This window comes from Spermophilus citellus (genome assembly GCF_964194105.1).
Source record: "Spermophilus citellus genome assembly, chromosome: 13".
Lineage (NCBI taxonomy): Eukaryota > Metazoa > Chordata > Mammalia > Rodentia > Sciuridae > Spermophilus > Spermophilus citellus.
Window position 1 is genome coordinate 57,252,993 of NC_138193.1, and position 20,704 is coordinate 57,273,696.

A 20,704-nucleotide genomic window follows, 5' to 3' on the forward strand; every position below is an offset into this window, starting at 1 on the left:
AAGGGTTTTTTGTTGTTGTTGTTTTGTTTTGTTTTAGTAACCACTAAATTATTGTTTATCCTGTCATTTTAATTATAAAGATGTTTTATGTATGTTTTGTTAAGTATTTGTGGTATATCAAGAGCTGCATATATACAAATAATTTTAAATAATACTAATTTATCTCTTATAATTTTACCTAATAGCAGAATCAAATTGGATATCCACAAGCTTATGGCCAGTGGGGCCAGTGGTATGGAAACGCACAACAGATTGGCCAGTATATGCCTAATGGATGGCAAGTACCTGCATATGGAATGTATGGCCAGGCATGGAACCAGCAGGGATTTAAGTAAGCATGTTTGACCTTTTGCTTTATTAACATTCGAAAATGTCCAAAAGAAATTTTAAGTAATTAGTAGGCAATGTGGCCCCCTATGCAAAGCACAACTATAACCTTTGAAGGACTTACTTTTAGAATAGTAATTTATGGTTTGGTTTGATACTGGAGATTGAACCCAGGAGCACTTTACCAGTGAGCTACATCCCCAGAACTTTTTATTTTTTGAGACAGGGAGGGTCTTACTAAGTTGCCCAGGCTATCCTCAAACTTGGAATCCTCCTGCTTCAGCTTCTTGAGTGTCTTGACAGTAAACACATGTGCTACTATGCCTGCCTAATTTATAGTTTTAAATAATTATCTTTAAAAATTTGCCTAGAAGGCTGGGGATGTAGCCCAGTGGTAGAGCATTTGCCTAGCATGTGCAGGCCTTGGGTTCGATCCCCAGTACTGCCCGGGGTGGGGGCGGGGGATGTTTTTTTGTTTGGGTTTTTTTTTTTTTCTTCTTGGTGATTTTTCCTAGAAACTTGTTGCCTTGAAGTATAATCAGAGTCATACAAATTCTGGTAATGTTTGGTAAAAAAATCAACTAATTTTTTTAGTGAGGGGAAAAAGTGCTTAATAGTTGTTAAGCCTTTCAGACGACTAATGGTCACTTAGCCATTCTTAGATGCACATTTTTTCAACCCAAGAGTAAAGTATTTGTTCGCATTTAGTGAACTTCTCTCCACATGGCTTTTAGCTACCAAGGACATAGTCACACAAAAAAAAAATCTCCTCAGCTCTTCTAGAGAGGAATTTGGACTTGATGATGATGATGATGACTGGCTACTTTGAGAATTTTCCCTTTCCCAGAACTGTAGTAGCTAAATTGCACCACATCACTGGTGGCAGCAGTTCCAGGCTTGTTTTGGCAGCACTTTATCTGCTCACTGACCAATGTTCAATTTTATTAAGTCTGACAGTTTGGTTTATTAAGTCTGACAGTTTTTGGTAATACCTCATACCATCTTTCGAAAGTAACCAAGTGCTATTTGTCAAAATTGATTCTATGGTAATAATACATGCCACCAGCATTATCCTGGCCTCCCAGGTGCTTTTGGTTCTTGCCACTGCAGCCCTGGCCATGCTCACTTGGCCCTGAAGTTTCTTCAGTCCCTGGTCGTCTTCTTTCTAATAGCATATCAGCAACTGAAACAAAAGAGTAGTATAGGGGCTGGGGTTGTAGTTCACTGGCTGAGTGTTCGCCTCACATGCGTGAGGCACTGGGTTTGATCCTCAGCACCACATACAATGTTGAAAAATTTATGAGATACACATGCTCATACTTATTTTAATTTCTTTAAGTAATATAAATGCTAGTTTTTTCGTTTTATCTTGTTGGGTGCTGGGGATTGTACCTAGGGTCTTATACATGTGAGGTAAGCATTTTACCACTGAGCCACATCCCCAGCCCTAAATGCTAGTACTTATTATACCAAATGATGGAGTTTCTTTCAGGTAGTAACTTACTCAGTGTAAGTACAACTCAGAGGGAGAATATATAGATTTTTTTACTTTACTTTTGCGTTTACTTTCTCTGGCTTTACAGTTACTTTTATATTTGGATTTAAGAAAAAGTATGTTTCCCTTTCCATGTTGTGATTTGTTCTTAGCATTGCATTGTTTTAACTGGTAGATGTCCCTTCTCTTCTGCTTCTTTCACCTTCTCTACCAGTCAGACACAGTCTTCTGCACCTTGGATGGGACCAAATTACGGAGTACAGCCACCTCAAGGACAGAATGGCAGCATGTTGCCTAATCAGCCAGCGGGGTATCGAGTGGCAGGGTATGAAACCCAGTGAAAAAGGACTCTAGAATATAAAGCCAGTGGCTTGAGGCTACAGGGAGTGTAGTAAAGCCGTTGTTTACTTAAAAGATTTATCAAATCAGTCAGTGCAAATATCAGATACAATGTATTTATTTAAAAGATTCATTTTTTAATCATGAAATTACTTATCATCCACATTGTTTTTAAAAAGAAACAAGATGCTGGATGTCTGCCAATTTTTGCCTTCATTACCTTTTTTGATAAAGTTTCTCAGATCCTTGTTTCAAATACAAATGCAGGGATTGCTGCCACTTTTTAAAAATTAAGAGGCAGAAAATTGCACAATGTTGAACATTTTTCCACTAAAGTAGTGTGCAGTTCTAGTTTGCATTCCTGATATGATTTAAAACATGTAATGTAAAGATGGTTTTAAAAAAAGAAAGAAAAACCAAAACTGTGCAAAGTCTAGAAGTTCTTTGTTATCTTCAGCTTGTGCACAATTCTGTTTTAGATTAAAAAAATAATAGGCATTGTTTGAGCTGTCCCATCTTCACTGTTACCCCTTGGGGTTTTTAAATATAAATTATTAGTTTACATCATTTTTGTATTTACATTTTTTCACAAATTTGTCTTGCCTTATTAAAGTTCTGTAAAATATAGTTAAATGGAAAAAAAATGATGTTCACTTAGATTGAAAACTTTTCTCAGATGGATTGATAATTGCATTCATCTTGTGTTTTATATGAGAAGGTGCCTCAAGAATTCCGTTGGATTTGTTTAAAAGGATTTTTATCTTCTGTGATAAACTTTGCTGTGTACCAGGAACTGTAAAAACAAAAACTTGTTACTCAAGAAAAATCTCTGAAATGTGATAAGTTCTTATGCCATGTAACTTTCATGTGTCAACTTATACATTTACATGTATTATTTCATTATGTAAAATGTTTTAGCAGTTTAATATTTTGCACAGTTACCAAACTTTGTATGTCATTTCCTTTTTAAAGGCATCATGCAGAGTTGACATAAGATTTATAAGGTTTTAGGTTGTTTGCATGTGAATATCAAATACATACTTTGGTAGTCTTTGAATACAAAATCATCTCTTGTTTTTCAAGAATTTTGAGACACAAAGTTGTATGTAAAGGAATATAATTTGCCATTTTCTAGTTAGATTTACTTAAAAAGAGTAAATCAACTTAATATGTACAAATGATAGCTGTGAAACTGTAGAATATCCTTATGTCAGGCTTGGGGTTCATTATAAACTCCAAAAATAGCCTGAAGGACCAGCCGGGCAAAGCATTTTTTAAATGTTCAGAGGCCAAAAGATAAATAAAAACAAACAAAAGGAAAAAAAAAAAAGAAAAGAAAACCTTAAAATCCTACCTCCTTAAACAGCCTTCAAAGAAGAGAATCCTCAGTGCAATCACTATTTTGATTCTTTGGGTACCTGTTTTATTGGAGTTACCAATTTTATTATTTTGGTGTGGCTCCAAGCATTAAGAGGTTTAATCTTTGATGGCATTGTTCTAGTTTTGAAATTTCTAGTACATTTCAGAGTCTCTTAGAAGAGTTGTGGGAGATGTGATTTTTGTTTTGTTTTCAGTGAAGGTCACAAATCCTCCTTGACTCACAGAGAGGAAGGGTCCCCAGTGTATGTGTTTAAAAGGTTGGTGGTTTTTAAGATTCTCCGAGAGCTCCCAGTATTTTATTTAGGAACCGAAAAGGCCTGTGAAGTCAAATGAGTTTCCTGGCCTGTATCTTCCAGGTAGGACAAATGACTCTAAGCTGGTCTCTAAGCCAATAATACTTTGTAAACCAGAGCCCAGGAAAGACAGCTTGTAAGTGTATAGTTTTCTGGAGCTCAATTCTATGCAGTTGTACTGATGTTTCATTAAGTCACTGTGTATTTTTAAGTGTTGATAATACATTAAAAGTTGCTTTATGGAAGATGAGTAAATTTTTTAAATACTTGGAAATGTTATTTCCTTGTTAACTTCTACAGATCAGGGCATGCAACCAAAAGCAGCTTAAATACTCAAAATAAAATATCAGGAAGCTATTTTTAGATTCTTCTGGCTTATGTTTCTATTTTAGAAGCCTCATTTTTCTCTTATTAAAAAGTATTTTCCTATACACTCATGGACTGCAGGGTAAGTTGTTTGGGCATAAGTAATTTAATCTGAACACAAGTGTAGCTTTCTTCTCATTTTGACTATCTCAAGTAGTAACAGTTTTTATTTGCCAGTATATTTTCTTACTGTACAAGCTTTCAACTGTACATTGACTACTTTTTGAGGAGAAAGAGATACCCAGTATTCAGAATGAAAAGGTCACTACTGAACAAATTCATATTTCAGAAACATTGCTAACTTTGGTTTAAACCTTAGTGTTAAAACAAGTCATTTAAAGATTTTTCAGTCTAAAAAATCATACTGGAATTAGTATCAGGTAAGGAAATTAAAATTTTTAATAATTTCATTCTCTGCAATATGCATTCAGACTTTCTGGTACTGTAAAGAACCTGAAATAATTCACTCTTAATGGGTCATTTTAATCCAGAATTCTTTACCCTGTTTGGATATTAAAGTTCCTTTATGTTTTCTATAACCTGTGGGATCTTCTTGGCAGTGATTATTGTGTGTGAGAATTTTTTTCTTTTTGGTCTAGCCAATTGTTATATTCACTCATTCAGATGTTTATATATTTTAATTCTTATTCCAAAAACCGTGGTTTGCATTGGGTTAGCTGTTTAATACCACAAAGAATTTGCATTCTGCAGTTTTAACTAAATGTGAAACTAGGGTCTCATTTTCCTTGTTAATATTGTCTCCTGTTGAAAATGAGATTCACATTCTAGTTTTTATTCTCCTGTTTTATTCTTGTGATTGGTCATCTTCCTTTTATGTATGCATTAGAGTCCCATTTAAAAAGGCAATCGAAAAGGACTAGATTGCACTTACAAAGGGAGTGACTAAATTCACTAAGTGAATTAGGAAAAAAAAGTGTTTGGGGCTGGGGTTGTGGCTCAGTTGAGCGCTCACTTGGTGCGTGTGAGGCCCTGGGTTCGATCCTCAGCACCACATAAAAATAAATAAATAAAGGTATTGGGTCCAACCGCAACTAAAAAATAAATATTTTTTAAAAATGTATTTATAGAAAATAAAAAAGCAAACCTCTTAAATGATTTCTAGATACATTTATGCCTTTATAGTGGGTTATTCCTATTACATCTTATTTCAACCACTCCATTTTGACTGCTGTGTTTAGGATTTAAAGACCATAACTCCAAAACTCTGAATTTTAATTTAAAAGCTTTAATAAAATGATTGAGTATGTTCCATTTGAATAGGATTTTTCTCCTTTCATTTGGAGACTTTAATTCACATAGATATCATATAAGGAATTAACCAAATATAAAGTCTATAAATATTTATAGTGGATTACCTTGAGTGAGTACCCTTTAGTTATTAAAAATTTCTGTTTTATTCAGTCATCTGCAGCACTGGATTTGGAACTGAGATTTTTACCAAGATTGACCAGTAATAATGATTTCTGAAATGGGAGGCTAATGTTACTCTGATAAGAATTCAACTGAAAAAAGGAAGCAGTATACTTCCTTACTAGGCCATGCTGTACAGAAAAGGAACATTTACTGTATAAATTCATATTCCCTAGCATCTTATCTTTCTTCAGCTCTAGAATATATATATATCCACCAGGCAAGATGTTGGAGAATCCTTCTGTGAAAAAAACTGAATGACTACCAAAAGGCAGGCACTGACATTTGAAACTCTCCACCAAAACAAAAACAAAAATTGGCCATTAGTTACCCTACTTTGAATTGTGCCAGTCAGAAATACTAAAAGACAAGGAAATGGGCTGGGGCAAAGCATTTGCCTTGATCCTCAGCACCACATAAAAAATAAATAAAATAAAGGCATACTGTCCATCTACAACTTAAAAAAAAAAGTCTTTGAATAGAAATCAAAAGCAAAGAGAAGTACTTGCTTTGGCAGCACATACTAACATTGGAAAAGCACAGAAATTAGTATGGTCCCTGCACAAGAATGACAGGCAAATTTGTAAAGCATTCCAATTCTTTTGAGGTTATTATGTTAAGTGAAATTAGCCAAACTCAGAAGTCTTATGTTTTCTCTCATATGTGGAAACTAAAGGAAAAGGATAAGAAAGGTGGAGGAGGGGGAAATCTCATGAAAATATCTAAGAGAGATAAGTAGAACAGAGGAGAGAGGTGAGGGAAAGGGGAAATACTGGGGGGTGGTATTGAGCAAATCGTTGTGTGCATGTATGAATATGCAACCACAAATCCCACTATTATGTACAGATATAATCACCAGTTTTTTAAAAAATGGAGGAAAAAAAGCAAAGGGAAAAAAATGTTGGACCAATTTAGGAGACAGTATACAACTAATCAGCCTCCAGGAAGAGAACTTGAGATTGTGAGTGGAATTTGAAATTTTTTCCTGATGAAATGATAGGTTTGGGGATCATAAAAAAGCTATTATTGAATTAAAAACCTGTACCACTAAGAAATTTTGGAACATTCTAAAAGTTGTGAAATGGAAAAAGGACAGAATAATACTGGACTTTGATTCTCAACAGCAACATTGAAAACGAGGGGTCAATAGGATATTGCCTCCAAAAATTTGTATAATTAGCCATGGTGGTGCACACCTATAATCCTAAGCACTGAGGAGGCTAAGGTAAGATGATAAGTTCAAGGCCATCTTGGGCAACTTGACAAGACCCTCTCTCAAAATGGAAAAAAAACCAAAACTGTGGATATATATAGTTCAGTGGTAGGGCCAGTATGGGGAAAAAAGAAAGTATGATGGAGTGTCTAGAGATGGGATTCAGCACAGGAATGGATAAAGGGAAGTGCTAGGATGATGGCTTTGAAACCACTTGGCAGCCAGTCTACACTGATGGTCAGAAGCGTAGACCTTGTTATTAGGTTGAACTGTGCAGAGTTAGATAATGGAACATTTTTATAGCAGTATGGAGGATGTAAAAAAAAAAAAAAAAAACATGTACTGGTCATAATAAGGGAAACTCTGAAATGGGATTCAATTAAAAAAAAAAAGAGTTCTATTGGCAAGGGTCTGTGAATTAAGATGCGTATAATAATAGAAAGGTAATACTAAATTGATGAATCAAAAATGCTGGGGGCTGAGGAAATCGCTCAGTTGGTAGAGTGCTTGCCCAGCATGCACAAAGCCCTGGGTTCAATCCCCAGCACCACACACACACACAAAAAGCGTATTCTAAGTATGGAGACAAACCAATGGGGAGAAAGACTCTCCTTTAATTTTCTCATTTGCAAAATGGAAATAGTATTATCTGTTCCATAGAGAAGCAGAGAATTAAGACAGCACATAGTGAGGCCCTAAGCAACTTAGCAAGACCCTGTCTAAATAAAATACTTTAAAAGGGGCTGGAGATGTGGTTCAATGGTTAAGCAATCCCTGGTATCCCCCCACCCCCCGCCAAGAAAAAAAAAAACTGGGTTTAATCACTAGTACCAAAAGAAAAAACCAAAAATGTTTAAAAGCTCTACACAGCAAAGAAAACAAGAATGTGAAAAGAGAACCTACAGAATGGGAGAAAATCTTTATTAGCTACTCTTCTGACAGGATTAAATCAAGAATGTAGAAAGAGCTTAAACAGACACTTCTCAAAAGAAGAAATACAAATAATTAACAAACATGAAAAATGTCCAACATCATTAGAAATTGGGGAAATTCAAATAAAAAATACCCTGAGATTTCATCTCATACCAGTCAGAACAGCAGTCTTCAAGAACAGAAACAATAGGGCTGGGGGTGTGGCTCAAGCGGTAGCGCGCTCGCCTGGCATGCGTGCGGCCCAGGTTCGATCCTCAGCACCACATACAAACAAAGATGTTGTGTCTGCTGAAAACTAAAAAATAGATATTAAAAAAAAATTCTCTCTCTCTCCTCTGTCACTCTCTTTTTAAAAAAAAAAAAAAAAAGAATACAAACAATAGGGGCTCAGGATGTGGCTTAAGTGGTTGCATGCTTGCCTGGCATGCATGAGGCATTGGGTTTGATCCTCAGCACCACATAAAAATAAAATAAAGATATTGTGTCCATCTAAAACTAAGAAATAAATATTTAAAAATTATTAAATAAAAGAATACAAACAATAATGTTAGGATGTGGAGAAAAAGGAACATACACTATTAGTGGGATTGTAAATTAGTACAACCACTACAGAAATCAGAGTGGAGGTTGCTCAAAAGACTAGACATGGAACAACTATATGACCCAGTTATACCATTTCTGAGTCTTTATCCTAAGGAATTAAGTAATCGCAGAAATACATGCATACCCATGTTTATAGCAGCACAATTCACAATAGCCGTCAACTATAGAACCAGCCTAGGTTTCCATTATTAGATGAATGTATAAAGAAAATATGGTACATATACACAATGAACTTTTATTCAACCATAAAGAAAAATGAAATTGTCATTTATAGGAAAATAGATGGGACTTGAGGATATTATGTTAAATAAGCTAAACTGAGATGGTCAAGGGTCTTATTTTTTTCTCATGTGAAATCTATAGAGGAAGAAAGAAAAGAATGGGGGGATCTCATGAAAATCTGAGATCAGAATAGAGGCAAGAGAATAGGAAGGGGCAGGGGAAAAACTGGGAGATAATATTGGTCAAATGTTGTGTGCATGTATGAATATTTAACAGCCAATCCCACCATTCTGTACAACTATAATACACTAATAAAAAATATGGGGAAAAAATAAGAACTGAGGATGTAGCTCAGTGGTTGAGGGCCCCTGGGTTCAATCTCCAGTACCACCAAAAAAGGAAGGAAAGAAGAAGACTTTAAGCATCAGAAGCTATCATTCAATCAGTTAACAGAAAAATAAAGCAAAGTTTCAAAAGGAAAGAAAAAAATAACTTATGTTTTCTGACCATAAAGAAATTAGGTTAGAAATCAATAACAAAAATCTGTTGTGATTCTAATTTACACTTGTGTAAATAACGTGGCATAAAGTATATAACAATTTCTTTTCTTTTTTGGTACCCGGGATTGAATCCAGGGGCACTTAAGCACTGAACCACATCCCCAGCCCTTTTTTGTTTTAAATATTTTTTTAGTTGTAGATGGACACAATATTTTATTTATTTTTTATGTGGTGCTGAGGATCAAACCCAGTGCCTCACTCATGCAAGGCAAGCGCTCTACCACTGAGCCACAACCCTGCCCCAGAGAATATATTACAAAAATTCTGGTTGTCACACTGATAGCAAACATGCTAAAATATGAGAAAAGTGCACTTCAGAATAGAAAAAAAAATTCTGGTTGTTATAAGGCTTAACAATACGTTATTTATGAGACATAAAGCATTTAGCACAAAGCTAACATTGCTAAGCACATAACAACCATTATTACATGTTTCAGATCCTAGTTTGCCCAGGGCTAGGGATGTGGCTCAGTAGTCAAGTGCCCCTGAGTTCAATCCCCAGTACCAAAAAGAAAAGAAAAGCATAATAAAACCCAGGGGACCTTAACCACTGAGCAACATCCCCCACCCCTTTTTTGTGTTTTAGAGGTCTCACTGAGTTGCATAGGGCCTTGCTAAGTTGCTGAGGCTGGCTTTGAACTCTCAATCCTCCTGTCTCAGCCTCCAGAGCCACAGGTTGGCAAATGTGCATCACCATGACTTTGATTTGATGGTTAAGTGACCCCTGAGTTCAATCCTCAGTAACCCACCAAAAAAAAAAATATTTTTTTTTTCCTCAGTGGTAAAGAACCTGCCCACAGCGCCACTAGAAGGAAGCAGCTAGACTAGGGTAAGGGGTGCAGAAAATCTCATCACAGGGTTTTCTAAGAGTCCTCACTTTGAGACACATTGTATTGGGAAGCTGTCTCCAATCATGTTCAAAGATTTTGGGTTTATTCTGTGTGGTTCCAAGAACTGGAACTAGGATTACAGGAGGCCAATTTCGGCTCATTGTAAGGGAAAACGTTCAATAGGTCAAACTAATTAAGGGAGGAAAGGATAACTTATCATAAACATACAAGAGATAGAAACAACAAGCACTTTGGTGGGCAAGATCTCTAAACAAAAATCACTAACGACATCCGCTAGAGTAGAAAATCTCAGGCGACTTTTGCATCAATTTCCAGTGAAACTATACACAGAAACATGATTTTTGCGGGTCTGAAGTAACGGTTTTCCCTGGAGTTGCGTTGGTGCCTTCCACACCAGTAGGCTTAAATCCAGTGACAGAACCTAAGCGGCACCGGATCCTGCCGGAAGTTCTCAGCGCTCTCCAGGAGTAGAAAACTACAATTCCCATAAGACGACGCGAGCTGAAGTGGGTGGGCATTTGCCGCGCGTGGGCGGCTCTGACCAATAACGACCGCCGTTACAGCGAACAGTTTGGCCGTGTTTGTAAAAGGCCGTGGCAGGCGAAGAGAGAAGAGGTGAGGGCGGTCATCCGCGAGGGGCCCTGGGGCCCACGGGGGGGCGCAGGGCCGGTAAGACGACTGTATTGAGAGGGCCCCGACGCGTTGGGACAGGGGTGTAGGGCTGGGGATTCTGGCGGAGAGCTTATCCAAGGAACAGGATGCCGACGAGGTGATGCTTCTGCTTGGGCCTACTTAGTACCGGAAGTGAGCGGTCGCGCGGGTAGGATGCCGGGAAGCAGGTCCCGGGGGATGTGCGTCTCGCGGCAGGCGGGCCCCCGGAAGCGGGAGTTTCGCGTCCTGGAGGCCGGCGGCCAGACGTGTGCCCGAAGGATGTCTTTTCCCTCCGAGGCAGTACAGGGCTAAAGTGCCGTCTCCTCTCACTTGTGGTTTGACAGGAAATCCAGCACATTACAAACTCATGTTAGATGACCGCTGGCTGTGACAATTTCGTTAAATCTCAGCCAGTTTCATCTCCAAGATGGGCAATTTTTCACAGGCTCGTATGAGCATTACATGAGTAAATGCGTAGAAAGGGCTTATCCACACGGAGGGTACTCGTGTAGTTGTGTGTGTGTGTAATCGGTGTGTGTATTTACATTCATGATCGTCATTCATTCTCTTCTAACCGCTTCGCAAGCGTTAAAAAGCATTCTGCAAACTATATAGTTGCACAGCCAGATAGAACCAGGATGAAAACCCACCACTTCAGGGAGCGGTCAGGGCTTAACTCTTCCATCACCAGCCCCTTTACATTCTCTTGCCAAGGAGACTGTTTTGTAAATTTGCCAAAAAGAGATTACTTAGAGACCTTTCATCTTTCAAATACAGGGTCTTTACAAGTTAAGTGTTTGTATATGCTTTCAATACAGAATCTGTAATAAGTGGTACTAGCACACATTAAAATTAAAATAGTACAAAACAGTGAAAGGTAAGTCTTCTTTCCAGACCCACTGTTTCCCTAGTCACAAATCACTTCTGTGGCAGTAAACGTTCATACACATGTATACACCCCTATTCTCTGTCCCCTTTAAACCAAGAATAGCATGTTATAAGCAAAGTACTACGATTTTTTTTTCATTTCACAATATACGTTGATATTTGAACCACAGTACACATACATCTGTTCAGTTCTTGTTTTATTTTGTTTTGCAGTATGGGGAACTAGATCAGAAGTGTTCTACTTTTAAGTTACATCCCCGGATGTTTTTTTTTTTTTTTGTTTTTTTTTTTTTTTTTCCCTTCTGTACTTGGGACTGACCCCAGAGGTGCTTTATCACTGAGCTAGATTTCCAGCCCTTTTTATTTTTTATTTTGAGACAGGGTCTCACCAAGTTGCAGAACTGTCCTGGAACAGGCCTCCTGACTCAGCCTCTTGAGTAGCTTGAGATATAGGTCTGCACCAAACCTGGCTGTTGTCTGATTCTTTTTAATAGCATATTGTGTGATTACACTAAAATTTTCTTATGTCAGTTCTCTACTGATGAGCTCTTAGACTGTTTCTATAGTTCTGTATTTATGGACAATTCTGCAGTGAGTATCCTTTATATACTTTTTGCACATGTGAGAATACATGCAATATCATAAGTGGAATTGTTAAGGCAAAGTATGTATATGACATTTATTGTATTTACATCTCTTCCAAGAGTTTTACAATAACACTATAGAATGTTTCTCCACATTCTCATGAATACAGTGATAATTTTCTTATTTTTTTTCCACTTTGCCAAAGTGTTATCTTGGCTTTTTTGTGTTTGTGTGGGTTTTTTGCTGTTGTTATCTTTTTTGTTTTTCACTTTGTGGTGCTGGGGATTGAACCTAGAGCTTTGAACATGTGGAACAAATACTTTCCCACAGAGCTGTACTTAGCCCTGTTACCTTGTTTTAAATTTGCCTCTTCCTTACTATAAGGTTGAGTGTCTTCACATATTTAAAATCACTTTTTAATTTTTCTTTTTCTCAACCTTCTTTTAATGTCTTTTCTCCTTTTTTCTAATGGATTTTTTTTAAGAGAGAGAGAGAATTTTAATATTTTTTTAATGTTTATTTCTTAGTTTTAGGTGGACATAATGGTTTTTTTATATTTATTTTTTAGCTTTGGGTGGACACAATATCTTTATTTTATTTTTATGTGGTGCTGAGGATCTAACCCAGTGCCTCACACATGCCAGACGAGCACGCTACTACTTGAGCCATATCCCCAGCCCCTGGACATAATATCTTCATTTTACATTTATGTGGTGCTGAGGATCGAACCCAGTGCCTTGTTCATGCTAAGCAAGCACTCTACCACTGAGTCACAACCCCAGCCCTTTCTTATTGGTTTTTAAAAACTCAGGAAATTAGACCTTTGGCATTTGAATTCCAAATATTTTTGTCTTTTTAAAAATAATAACAGCTTCATTAAAATATTCATATAACAAAATTTAGCCTTTTAAAAGGTGTTACAATTTAAAGGTTTTAGTATATCCACAAAGTTATACAGCCTTTCATCACTCCAGAAAGAAACCTTATACCCATTAGCAGTTAACTGCCAATTTCCCCTTTCTTCCAGCTGTGGCAACCACTAATATGCTTTGTTTTTTTTGTTTTTTTTTTTTTTGGGGGGGGGTTGTAACCTGGAGATTGGACAAAAGGGTGCTTTATCACTGAGTTATATCCCTTGGGGTTTTTGTTGTTGTTGTTATTTGTTTGTTTATATTTTTGTTTTTGAGACAGTCTTGTTAAGTTGCTGAGGGTCTCACTAAATTGCAGAGGCTAGCCTTGATCATGTGATCCTCCTGCCTCAGCCTCCTGAATCACTGGGAACAGGTGTGTGCCATTGTGCCTGGCTTTTGTTTTTTTATTTTTTATTTTTTATTTATTTTTTTATTGGTTGTTCACAACATTACAAACCTCTTGACATATCATATTTCATACATTAGATTGAAGTGGGTTATGAACTCCCAATTTTACCCCAAATGCAGATTGCAGAATCACGTCGGTTACACATCCACATTTTTACATACTGCCATATTAGTGACTGTTGTATTCTGCTACCTTTCCTATCCCCTACTATCCCCCCTCCCCTTGTTTTTTTAAAGCTATAAGGAAACCTTACTTTTGGGAAAGTATTCCATTTTACATATATGTATATATATGTATGACAATTTATCCAGTTTCATCTATGAAGAACATTAGGTTATTTGTGAGCTCTACTGTTAACAAAAGTGCTTGTGAGTATCTTTATATTTCCCTCACTTTACACATGTGGGAACCTGTAAGATAAATTCTTATTAGTGGAATTATACTAAAGGAGTATGCAGAGGAAATATCAACAACCTCAAATTGAGGAACATTCTATAAAATTCCTGACTCTTCAAAATATGTTAGGATTATTAACACCAAGGAAACATAGTAACTCACAGGCCTGTGAAGACTAAGGAGATGTGATAGCTAAATGTAATGTGATATTTTGGATTGGCTCCTGGAGAGAAAAAAGACTAAGACTGGAGTTCAGTTAATAAGGTGCCTCTGCTGGTTTCTTAGTTTTGACAAATGTCCTGTGGTAATATGTAGTACATCACTATTGGTTAATGTCAGAAGAAAATGAGTTAGGGGTATCTGCAAACTCTATTCTATCTGCAGCTTTTCTGAAAATCTATAATTATTCTAAAGTAGACAGTTTATTCTTTTAAAAAGAAGGCATTAGAAAAATTGGTGAAATCCAAATGAAGTCTATAGAAGAGTGAGTCGTATCGCACCAATGTTAAACCTTATTGTGACAGATGTCTCATAGTTATGTAAGATATTAATCTTAGGGGGAAACTAGGTGAAGCATATACAGGAATTCTTTGTACTGTCTTTGTAGCTTTTCTACAAAATAAGTTCCAAAGTTGAACTTTTTTATTTATTTTTTTTTCAGTGCTGGGGATTGAACTCAGGGTCTTAGACATGTTAGGCAAACAGTCTGCCTTTGAACTACATCCTCAGCCCATGAAAGTCTTTTGTTGTTGTTGTTGTTGATTGTTGTTTTTAAGAAATATGCAGGGCTGGGGCTGTAACTCAGTGATAGAGCACTTATCTGACATGTGCCAAGTCCTGGGTTCCCAAAGAACAAATATGCAGTTGTAATTTTGAAAGATACTAGCAAGTTGCCTTCTACAGGGTATAAAGCAAACAACAAAAGCTGGGAATGGAAGTACACGACTATAATCCCAGTGAGTCAGGAGGCTGAGGCAAGAGGATTGCAAGTTCAAAGCCAGCCTTGGCAATTTAGCGAGATCATTTCAAAATAAAAAGGTCTACAGATGTTGCTAAGTGGTTCAATCAATGCTACAAAAAAAAAAAAAAAGTAAATCGTCCTTTGAAATTGGGGGGAAAACAATGCTAACTGCCAATTTAAAAATCAGATTACTTTTTTTAAAAAGCATTAAAATTTGGGGCTGGGGATGTGGCTCAAGCGGTAGCGCGCTCGCCTGGCATGCGTGCGGCCCGGTTCGATCCTCAGCACCACATACAAACAAAGATGTTGTGTCCACCGAAAACTAAAAAATAAATATTAAAAAAAAAAGCATTAAAATTCAATATTTAAAACATTGAATGTTAGCCAGGTGTGGTAGTGCATGCCTGTGATCCCTGTGATTAGGGGGACTGAAGATGGATGATAGCAAGTTTGAGGCTAGCCTCAGCAATTTATTGAGACCCTGTTTCAAAATAAAAAAGTAAAAACAGTTGGGGATGTAGCTCAGTAGTAAGAGTGCCCTTGAGTTAAACCCAGTACTGTATAAATAAATATTTAGATAATGATATCCATGCCAAACTTGTTATTTGCTTTGTTTTTGTTTTTTGTTGTTGGAATTTGTGTGTGTGTGTGTGTGTGTGTGTGTACCAGAGATTGAACCAGGGGCACTTTACCACCGAGCCACATCCCCAGCCCTTTTTTATATTTAATTAGAGACACAGTCTTGCTGAGTTGCTTAGGGCTTCGCTAAGTTTTTGAGGCTGGCTTTGAACTCAGGATCCTTCTTCCTCAGCCTCCCAAACTACAGGTGTATGTCACCATGCGGGGCTTTTAATTTTAAATACATCAAAATATGAGAGGAACTGACAGAAGGAAGGATAACTAGACATAATAAAGCAAATATAATAAAATGTTAATTGTAAAACCCAATGGGTGGGCACATGAGGAACTCACTGTATAATTTTATATCTTTGAAATTTTTCATAATATTGAGGGGGAAAATCACAGGTAGAAACTTGGTACTCTTAGATTTTTGTGTGTTTGCAGAAACAGCATTGCCAATATTGCTGGCTGGAAAGGAAGGAATTACATAATTTCTTTATTTTCATCTATAGAGCAATTGTTTGGCTTAAATGAGATATCTTATATTGTGAAATGCAAATGAAATAATGAATGTGAAAGCAATCTAGAAAATGTAAAGCACTCTTTTTTTTAACAGTACCTGGTCAATCAATGTTCATTAAATAAATGTTTTTCTGTTTCATAGTTTTGCTGTCTTATAAAATCATAATAGTTGACATTTATATCTGATTTCAAATTTTCTAGTCTTATCTGAATTTAATACCAACAAATATTTCATGAAGGATCTGGTTGTTCTCTTTGGCAATAATTACGGAAGTTATACTCCAGCTCTTTTTCCATCTTCAGTTTTACCATCGCCTCTAAAGACAGGCTTCTTTTGTTTCCTTTAGCACCTCTGTGGACTTGAAAATACAACATTGATAAGTGAGATTAGAGACTTCCACCATCAAACACCTTTTCACTGTGTGAATCTTTTGCAGAAGACAAAAGCCAATTGCAGCTGTGTTTGCAGAGAATCCACAGTTTAATTATGCACTGGATGGGTGTGGTGACAAGCTTGCCTCTTTACAATGATGATGATCTAGGTTTTAGAGGTCTTAGTCCATGGATGGCTGACTCCATTCCTTGGGGCCAGAGATGAGGCAGAACATCATGGTAGAAGATTATGGTGGAGGAAAGCAGCTCAGGACATGGCAACAGGAAGCCTAGCCATAAAGCACTCTTAGAAATGTAATATATTACTTTTAGGAAAGATGAGCATTTGGCCAATTCTATATCATGGCTCTAGGTGTTCTTGTCAACTGGAGGTGGAGTAAAGTTAACATTGTTTCACTTTCTTGAAGTTAGAAGTATAAAACATTTACCCGTTTCCATAACAATTTGTCAACTATTTCTCAAATAATTGTGAAAGACTTAGCTTCTGTGATTTTTATTTCTTTTGTTATCTTTTTTTTTTTTTGTGTGTGTGTGTGTGTGTGTGTGTGTGTGTGCTGAGGATTGAACCCAGGCTCTCACACATGCTAAGTTTGTGCTCTACTACTGAACTGTACTCCCAGCCTGTATTCTGTCTGAACCATCTCATCTTTGTATGATATTAATATTTTTTTCTTGTTTTACTTGTAGACCACCAAAATCTCCACTTAGGGAAGTGGGAATCTTTGACTGTGGAACACTGGGCAGGAGCTTTGCGATTGGCTGGTCAAGAAGGAGGAGGCAGAATGTCTGCATTGTTACACCATAGAATTCAAAATTGAGAAGACTTTGTGTTAAGCAGTATCATTTACTCTGCAAATGATCATGTCTTTACCTGTCCTCTCTGATCATCACAAACTAACAAAACACACTTTAAGTCTTATAAATTCAGGTTACACTGTTTTTCAGATGCCCTGGCAGCTAGTACAGGTAGGACTAGACTGGGTTTTATGGGGAATGGAGAAAGGGAAAGAATCTGTCTTTCCTGTTCTCTAGTCCTTGCTTAAGTTAAACATCTATGCATTAAAGATTTGATTAAATAGCTAGATGTGGTTGTGCTCACCTGTAATCACGGTGATTTGGGAGGCTGAGGCAGGAGGATCCTAAGTTCAAGGCCAGACTGGGCAGTTTAGCAAGACCCTGCCTCACAATTTACTAAAAAAAAATTTTAAAGGGTTGGGTTGTATGGTAGAATGCCCCTAGTACCAAAAAACAAAAACAAAACCCAGATAAAACAAATTTGGTGAAATAACTTCAAATGCTGTACAGAACAAATCGTGGAAAAATGCTTTGGTTGCTACAGTAGAATTTTTTAAATGTATAGAGAAGTAGAAAGAAAAGTTTTATCCAATTTATTTTAAGGATATATTTTAGTTGTAGCTGAACACAATACCTTTTTTTTTTTGTGATGCTGAGGATCGAATCCAGTGTCTCACAAGTGCTAGATAAGTGTTCTACCACTGAGCCACAACCCCAGCCCCAGTTTTATACACTTTTTATTTCATTTGATGATTTAGATTTATGTTGTTTTGTGATATGATTTCAAAATATTGGATAGTTTACACACACTATGCTAAATATTACAAGTGACTTCAGCTGTGTGTGTGTGTGTGTGTGTGTATGTGACTGTGTACTCATCCTAATGGGCTTGTCTTCCTAGGGCCTGTGAAAAATGGAACCAAACTCTCTGAGGACTAAAGTCCCAGCTTTTTTGTCTGACTTGGGGAAGGCCACATTGAGGGGAATCAGAAAGTGTCCCCACTGCGGTACATACAATGGAACCCGGGGCCTGAGCTGTAAGAACAAGACATGTGGAACCATATTTCGCTATGGTGCACGGAAGCAGCCTAGTGTTGAAGCTGTCAAAATCATCACAGGCTCTGATCTGCAGGTCTACTCTGTACGGCAAAGAGACCGGGGTCCTGATTACCGATGCTTTGTGGAGCTTGGTGTTTCAGAGACGACAATCCAGACAGTAGATGGAACTATCATCACTCAGCTGAGCTCTGGACGGTGTTACGTCCCATCCTGCCTGAAAGCTGCTACCCAAGGCGTTGTGGAAAACCAATGCCAACACATCAAACTGGCAGTGAATTGCCAGGCAGAAGCTACCCCTCTGACCCTGAAGAGTTCAGTCTTGAATGCCATGCAGGCCTCCCCAGAAACCAAACAGACCATTTGGCAGTTGGCCACAGAACCCACGGGTCCCCTGGTACAGAGGATTACTAAAAACATCTTGGTGGTGAAATGCAAGGCAAGCCAGAAGCATAGTTTGGGATATTTGCATACATCTTTTGTGCAGAAAATCAGTGCCAAAAGCTTGCCAGAGCGCCGCTTCTTCTGCTCCTGTCAGACTCTGAAATCGCACAAGTCAAGTTCTTCTAAGGAAGAGGCAGCCCAGAGATGCATTCATTTCTTTGCTTGCATCTGTGCCTTTGCCAGTGATGAAACATTGGCTCAGGAATTCTCAGACTTCCTAAATTTTGATTCCAGCGGTAGGTGGTATGATTGACGCGTAGTTCTCTGTTTTTCTAAAATAGCAATGAAAGAGTTTCACTGATAGATTTGGAGATTGTCCTGGCAACCTTCAGAAACAGTTGCTGGATAATTCAAATGAAAAGCATTCCTTCTTTTAATCACAGTCAGCATAAAGGTTGATTGCTTGGTTGATTTGTTGGATGGATAAATTTGATGAAGAGAGTTGGGCATTTTTATTGAGGCAATAAATCCAGCAAACTTAGCTTTACTTTGTTTTACTTCACAGTTGTTTTATGTTAACAACAACAGCAAAAAAGAACAAATCCCTTTCACTCTTGTTTCCTACCTGAAGATGAGGGAAAACTAGCACCTTAACCAAAAGACCTTTAGAAGCTTCTTCATCAAGTCTCTTGTTTTTATTTACACACACACACACACATATATATATATATATATATATATTTTTTTTTTTTGGCAGTACTGATACTGGGGATCAATCCCAAGGGCCCTGTACCATGGAACTACATTACCAGCCCTTTTTTTAATTTTTATTTTTAGATAGGATCTAAGTTGCTGAGGATGACTTCCAACTTAAAATCCTGCCTCAGCCTCTCAAGTTGCTAAAATTACAGGCATGTGCCACTATGCCCAGCTGTACACTTTTAATTTCTTCATGATTTTCTTCATGATCATTAGCAGGTAGCAGCTCCCAACTTTTAGTTTTATATTACTCTGTAGAGTCTTCTATCAAGTTAATGATCTATGAATAAATGCGTATGTTTTGGGAAATTTTTTCAAGGAACTTATTTTTATCATTATTTTTATGTGGTACTGTGGATTGAACCCAGGGTGCTTTACGACCAAGTTATAACCCCAGCCCTTTTTATTTATTTAATTTATTTTTAGTTGTACATGGACATAATGCCTTTATTTTGTTTATTTATTATATGTGGTGCTGAGGATTGAACCCAGGGTCTCACATGTCCTAGGCAAGCACTCTACCACTGAGCTACAACCCCAGCCCCCTTTTTATTTTTTTAAGGCAGGGTATCACTAAGTTGCTGGGGCTGGTTTCCAACTTGTGATCCTCCTGCCTCAGCATCCCAAGAAACTGGAATTAAAGGTATGCACCATCAGGCCGGGCTCAAGGAACTTATTTTAAAGCGGCAATCATTCCATCTTTTGTGTTGGGGATTTAGATTTTTATAAATTAGTTTTTCTCTAAATGGGGGCCCATACTTACTCTTGGATAGTATTAGTAATTCAGAAATCTTTTTTATTTTTTAGGTCTAAAAGAGATTATTGTGCCCCAAATAGGTTGCCATTCAGAATCATCTGTATCAGCTTGTGACTCTACTGCCTCCAAGCCAAAGAAGAGGAAAAAGGATGAAGTATCTGGTGAGGAACTATTTTGTTTCTTTTGGTGGTAGAGTCTCTGGGTATTGTTTTATAGGTAGTTGTGTGTAGGTGTGAGTACGGGCATGTATATGTAGTGCTGGGGATTGAGACCATGTCCCTGAACATGCTAAGGAAGTGCTCTACCACTAAGCTACATCCTCAGCCCATTGTTTTACTGTTTTGTATCTTTCCTTGAATCTTAGAAATTATGAGAAGTCATTTTTGTTCTTATGGAGTCACGTGTGTGTGTGTGTGTGTGTGTGTGTGTGTGTGTTTGGTGCTAGGGATTGAACCCAAGGCCTTACATATGCTAGACAAACATTTTACCACTGAGCTACAGCCCCAGACCTTTTTATGATTTTTTTATTACCCATTGATAATTCCTTTTTTTAAAGATGGACACAGTACCTTTATTCTGTTTGTTTATTTAATTTTTTTTTTT

The 20,704-nt window shown here is 37.3% G+C and overlaps 2 protein-coding genes across 16 annotated transcripts in view; both read left to right on the forward strand.

Moving 5' to 3' along the window:
• The window catches only part of TIA1 (TIA1 cytotoxic granule associated RNA binding protein), a 30,125-nt gene extending 27,550 nt beyond the window's left edge, over window positions 1-2,575 (forward strand). For 5 of the 8 annotated variants that reach the window (XM_081264173.1, XM_081264175.1, XM_081264177.1 and 2 more), the window contains 2 exons: window positions 186-331; window positions 2,037-2,575. In XM_081264173.1, coding sequence (XP_081120299.1) covers window positions 186-331; window positions 2,037-2,163 — 273 coding nt within the window. In that variant the 3' untranslated portion in view covers window positions 2,164-2,575. The remainder of the gene's footprint in view (window positions 1-185; window positions 332-2,036) is intronic. The other 3 variants (XM_081264174.1, XM_081264176.1, XM_081264180.1) reach the window with 2 other exon arrangements.
• Window positions 2,576-10,578: 8,003 nt separating this feature from the next.
• The window catches only part of LOC308632247 (uncharacterized protein C2orf42), a 33,986-nt gene continuing 23,860 nt past the window's right edge, over window positions 10,579-20,704 (forward strand). For 4 of the 8 annotated variants that reach the window (XM_081264171.1, XM_081264169.1, XM_081264164.1 and 1 more), the window contains exons 1-4: window positions 10,699-10,833; window positions 17,038-17,316; window positions 18,047-18,881; window positions 20,152-20,262. In XM_081264171.1, the coding sequence (XP_081120297.1) occupies window positions 18,059-18,881; window positions 20,152-20,262 (934 nt within the window). In that variant the 5' untranslated portion in view covers window positions 10,699-10,833; window positions 17,038-17,316; window positions 18,047-18,058. The other 4 variants (XM_081264166.1, XM_081264165.1, XM_081264168.1 and 1 more) reach the window with 4 other exon arrangements.